The sequence below is a fragment of the Lipotes vexillifer genome, unplaced genomic scaffold, assembly GCF_000442215.2.
Source record: "Lipotes vexillifer unplaced genomic scaffold, Lipotes_vexillifer_v1.1 scaffold325, whole genome shotgun sequence".
Taxonomy (NCBI): domain Eukaryota; kingdom Metazoa; phylum Chordata; class Mammalia; order Artiodactyla; family Lipotidae; genus Lipotes; species Lipotes vexillifer.
In genome coordinates, this window is record NW_006799313.1 from 2,101,095 (window position 1) to 2,107,094 (window position 6,000).

The window sequence follows — 6,000 nt, forward strand, 5'->3', positions numbered from 1 at the left end:
AGACTTTCAGATGGCATCATCTAGTCTAGGATGACGAATATGTGTCATAGATACGGTCACTATCCCCTCCCTCACCCCAGACAGACATCGCTAATGTATCATGATGCTCTTTCTTGCAGAGGACAGAATCCTTCTTAACACAGTTCTCCAGGCAGTCACAATCAATCAATCAATATTGGTACATGGTTGAAAACTAGTGGCCATCTCTCATCTAGTTCCAACCCTCATTGTACAGAAGAGAAAACTGAATCCCAGAGAAGTGATTTTCCCAAGGTCACAGAATTACACAGCCTTGAAAAGGGTCACAACTAGAATAATTTTGCCTATGGATGGAGCCAATTAATAGAAAGAGTTGATCCGGAACTTATTACCTCAAAGCCCTTAGAGCTGCAGTCAGAAAAAGCCTGGGACCAGATTTGCCCGGCTCTCTTTGGATTTCCTAGAGCCAAGCTCCCTCTACGATATCAGAATCTATTGATAAATGTTAAACTCTTAACAAAGGATATTGAGCTAGGCTTCTGACAGACTCCCATGTAGTTTTCTGAGACATCCCAAAGTAATATCCAGGAGCTTCGCCCATGACTGTACCCCTCTTTCACTTTTCTCAAGGATTTCTCTTCCTTCTTTTCTGCCACCAGTGACCTAAAGCTTCACAAGTGGCATCTCTCTCCTTTCTCAGGAGAAAGTCAGTTTATTCTAGAGCAAGAAGCAGTTTATACATAGAGCAAACCAATTGCAGGTAGAGCCGTGGGCTGCCCAGACTACCGCTCAAAACTTTGTGAGGTTCTTCTAGAACCTTGTGGAATGCTGGCCAAGTTGGAAGCCCTTGTACAGCTAACTGCCCACCCCAGGTTGGGTTAAAAGCGTAGAGACGCTGGTAGCCTTGGGTCTGAATCCCAACTCTGCCTTCTCCTAGCAGCACCGAACCCCTCTGAGCTTCCGTCTGCTCATCTGCAAAAGGGAGGGTGAAAATATTTACCTCTTAAGATTGTTGGGAAATTATGAGATGATTTGGCAAAGCATATAGTTGGTGCTCAATAAATGGCAGTTTCCAACTCATGATATGTCAGGGAAAGAAATACTTTCTTTCTGTAAGAAGCGAGAGGAGAGGGAGTTCCCTGGCGGTCCAGGGGTTAGGACTTGGTGCTGTCACTGCTGTGGCCACGGGTTCAATCCCTGGTTGGGGAACTGAGATCCACATATGGCTTGGCCAAAAAAAAAAAAAAAAGTGAGAGGAGAAAACTCAGGCTGTAGCCATGTATCCTGAACGTCTAGTCCACGTTGGATGTGACATGACAACTCAGTTGTTGATAACAAGGCTCCATGAGGTACAAAGGCACAGAACTTCGGGATCCCGCTGCCATTGGACCTGATTAGGAAATTGGCCTTGCCTAATCAACCAAGGAAATGATTTTGGTGGCAGTTGCATGGCTTCGGCATGCGTATTAACATGCTCCAAAAGAGGATGGCCATCCTCCTAATCTCTCATTTGTCTTTTCCAGGGACGTCCACTGTAGTGTGCAAGCCTATAGTCATTGAAACTCAGCTCTATGTTATTGTGGCCCAGCTGTTCGGCGGCTCTCACATCTATAAGAGAGACAGTTTTGCAAATAAATTCATAAAGATCCAGGATATTGAAATTCTCAAAATCCGAAAACCTAATGACATTGAAACATTCAAGATTGAAAACAACTGGTACTTTGTTGTTGCTGACAGTTCAAAAGCTGGTTTTACTACCATTTATAAATGGAACGGAAATGGATTCTACTCCCATCAATCTTTACATGCGTGGTACAGGGATACTGATGTGGAATATCTAGAAATAGCCCGAACACCTCAGACACTCAGAACGCCTCATTTAATCCTGTCCAGTAGTTCCCAGCGTCCTGTAATTTATCAGTGGAACAAAGCAATACAATTATTTACTAACCAAACTGACATCCCTAACATGGAAGATGTATATGCCGTTAAGCACTTCTCAGTGAAAGGTGACGTGTACATTTGCTTGACAAGATTCATTGGTGATTCCAAAGTAATGAAATGGGGAGGCTCCTCATTTCAGGATATTCAGAGGATGCCATCGCGAGGATCCATGGTGTTCCAGCCTCTTCAGATAAATAACTATCAATACGCAATTCTTGGAAGTGATTATTCCTTTACTCAAGTGTATAACTGGGATGCAGAGAAAGCCAAATTTGTAAAATTTCAGGAATTGAATGTTCAGGCACCAAGATCATTCACGCATGTGTCCATTAATAAGCGTAATTTTCTTTTTGCTTCCAGTTTTAAGGGAAACACACAGATTTACAAACATGTCATAGTTGACTTAAGCGCATGACACACCAAATTCTGTGGCTGCCATCAGAAACTTTCTACAGTACATGATCCGGATGAACTCAATGCATGATGACTCTTCTTATCACACTTGCAAATGAATGCCTTTCAAACACTGAGGCTGCTAGAACCAAGCACTACCCGTATCTCCATCCTTTCCTGTCCAGTCCAGTGGTGTGGGAAGTTACCTTTTATAAGACAAAATTGAATTGTGTAACTGTTCTTTGCAGTGAAGATGTGTAAATAAGCGTTTAATGGTATCTGTTACTCCAAAAAGAAATATGAATATGTACTTTTCCATTTATTTATTCATGTGTTCAGAAACAACTGCCAAATAAAATGTTTACATTTTCTTTCATATCCCAAAGGTAATTATTTACAGGAGTTATTTTATTCTTGGTGATAGTATGTTGAGAAAAGAACTTTATACAATAGGGTTATATTTGGATCAAGAATTTATGGTGTGAATAATGAGTGAAGATAAACACTGATACTGATTACTCAACATTTATTAATAGGATGATGAGTTGAGTTTGAACATTCAAAGGTGTTTCTAAAGGGCATGGCTTTGGGGAACGCTTTGAGGTGAAATGGTGACAAATGGAAAGAAGGGTAGTGAAATTTGCCTATTACAAGAAGGCTACTTTGACAGTTAGACCCATCCTTTTCTATCTGATAGCTCCAGCTAAAAACATCATTCAGACAACTTATAGAAGAAGCCAAAGTCAAGATTTTGGATTTTTAAAGTCCTATTCCGGGGCTTTCTAGATGTTTGACTCTGGAATCATCTGACAGCTGACATAGACTGTAACCTTACAGCACTTGTCTCAGATGTATCCCATATGAAGTCCTCTTAATATGATCAAGGATGCTTCACTTCTAGACACCAGTTCTGATACATTACTGACATACTGCAGAGTGCCTACGAGGCTCATATTTGATTTTCTAAATTCCTGCTCCTGGATCACATGGTATGTTAGCACTTAGCACAATGCCTGTGATAGAGCAGGCTCTTAAAAACTACTTTCGAAGATGCACGTGTCCTCCTGTTATAAACTTAATAATAAACTTCATGAGGCCCTTTGATCTAATCAGTCATACTGATTTGAGTACCTATTAAAAACGGGGTATCATTCCTCTGGTTTGGGGAGGAAAACTGAGGAAAGAAGAGGGCATAGTCCTTGATCCGTGGGGCCTTAGAAGACTAATGGGGGGGGTTAGGACACAAAAAACTACAGTTAGCAGTGAGTGCCAAATTTCACCTGAACATTCTGATTTTAAGTATTGGGGGAGTATCCACAATGAGTTCCTGTAAGAAGTGGTCCTTGTTTGAACTTAAAGGGAAGACATGATTTCAAAAGGGGATCAGGGCAGAGAAGATATTCTTGGCACGATGTGGTTCTGTGTGCTGCCTTCACAGAGGGGATCAGAGCTTCCTCCAACTCATTGCTCCCCAGAATCTTTTGCCAAATGACTAGGGGCGTGGGGGCAGGTGGCACAGACAGCAACTCCACTGGCAGCACATGCCTGGAGAACTTGAGGCATCAGAGGTACACATAATATTTACATAGTCTCTGGGAAGCAACACCTTGGGGAGTTATGCTAGAAACCAGACTCCTTTACCACATGGGGAAGATACTAACTCTGACATCAGGGTTATGGGGGGACAAGAAGAAGACTTACCCGCTCCCAATCCTACACATAGGGAGACCTGGCCTTTGAATGTCTGACTTTCTTTGCTCCCTTGTCTTATAAGCAGCACATATGTGTTGCAGAACACCTGCTTGGTACAGACTGGGTTTAAGTCCAGCCCTGCAACGTACTGATTTTGTCCACAGGCAAGTTACATGACCTCTCTGAGCCTCAGTGTCTTCATCTGTAAAGGTACAACGATGCCTATGCAAAGGACAACAGAAGGATTAAATGAAACAATGCACACATGGTGGATTGAATTTTACAAATATGGCCACAACAATATCTCCCATCCTACATGCTCTATGAGAACTTCCCCCAACCCCATCAAGAGGTGATGCCTAATTCCCCTATCCTTCAATCTGGATGGCCTTGTAACCAACAGAACGTGGTGGAGATGATGCAGTTTGACTTTTGAAGCTAAGTCATAAGAATGATGAAGCTTCTGCCTTGTGAAATTTGGACAATCCCTTTGGGAGATCTGAGCTGCTGTGTAGAAAGTCCTATTAGCCTGAGGCCACCATTCTGAGGAAGCCCAAGCTTTGGTCAACAGCCCCAGATAAGGTCCCAGCCAACAGCCACATCAACCACCAGTCCTGTGAGTGAAGATGGCTCCAGGTGATTTCAGCCCCCAGCTGTCAAGTCACCACAGCCCATCAAATCTTCCCAAGTGAGGATCCGGAAATTATGGAGCAGAGGCAAGCCATCCCTATGATGCCCTGTCCAAATTCCTGACCCACAGAATCTAAGAGCATAATAAAATGGTTGTTTTAAAAGGCCAAGTTTTGGGGTGATTTGTTATACTGCAGCAGTAATCATGCAAAGAATAGCATGGGAAGTGCTTAACACAGAATGGCACAAATTAGCACTCACCAAGTGCTAGCTATTACTAATGGGCTCCACACTCAGAATATTGTATGCTTTGGGGTCATGCTCTACCTTACTGTTGTAATATAATTCACCGTCATTTCTTTTTTTTTTTTTTTTAATTTATTTTTGGCTGCATTGGGTCTTCATTGCTGTGCTCGGGCTTTCTCTAGTTGCGGTGCACGGGGGCTACTCTTCCTTGCGGTGCGGGGGCTTCTCATTGCGGTGGCTTCACGTTTTGGAGCACCAGGTCTAGGTGCGTGGGCTTCAGTAGTTGCGGCACGCGGGCTCGGTAGTTGTGGCGCGCAGGCTCTAGAGCACAGGCTCAGTAGTTATGGCACACAGGCTTAGTTGCTCCGCGGCATGTGGGATCTTCCCGGACCAGGGCTCGAATCCGTGTCCCCTGCATCGGTAGGCAGATTCTTAACCACTGCGCCACCAGGGAAGTACCTATCATTTCATTTTTAAAGGCTATCTCCTGTTTTCAATATGTTCCGACTCTGTGCCAGGCACTCTGCTGACTTCAGGGCTGCAGAGATAGTGGATCTAGACTCTGCCCTGTTTGTTTTCATAGAGGCATTGGCTGTTTAAGTTAGCAAACCAATTGTCTAATTTACCGCTAGGTGAGGTAAGCTACGGTCCAGGCCTCCTGACACTTGGCCCAGTCCCTTCTCCATCACATGGTGCTACCTTTCAAAACCCTCCCATTGGAACCTGGGATTGCAGATGGGGAGAGAGGTGAGGAGTGAAGAGGCTGACCGAGAAAATAAATTCGAGAAAGACTGAGAAGGAGGACATATGGTAGGGTCCACTTTTGTAGGAATTGACCAGTGTTTTCTGCGAGTTGCCCTCTGTCCCCGTAACCCTCATCTACTCTATACTATGCAACTCTGCCCGCCCTCCAGCCATAAATGATTGGACCTGGAGTGAACTCTCAATCTAGATGCTCAATCCAGAAGCTGGGCTAGGCTCAGCCTAAGCCAATCCATTCTCCCTCCTGGATATCTGGAATTAGGACAGCAGAGTCTGGGCCAGTTAGCCACAGGCACCAGACTTGTAAGGTGATGATCTTAAATTAGGTTCCCTCGAAGCAGTGGGATTTACTGA

General features: G+C 43.9%; 1 protein-coding gene across 3 annotated transcripts in view; it reads left to right on the plus strand.

Moving 5' to 3' along the window:
* LGI1 (leucine rich glioma inactivated 1) overlaps nucleotides 1-2,694 on the plus strand; it is a 34,567-nt gene extending 31,873 nt beyond the window's left edge. The window contains exon 8 of one of the 3 annotated variants that reach the window (XM_007471578.1): nucleotides 1,503-2,694. In XM_007471578.1, coding sequence (XP_007471640.1) covers nucleotides 1,503-2,338 — 836 coding nt within the window. In that variant the 3' untranslated portion in view covers nucleotides 2,339-2,694. The remainder of the gene's footprint in view (nucleotides 1-1,502) is intronic. The other 2 variants (XM_007471579.1, XM_007471580.1) reach the window with 2 other exon arrangements.
* Nucleotides 2,695-6,000: the final 3,306 nt, after the last annotated feature.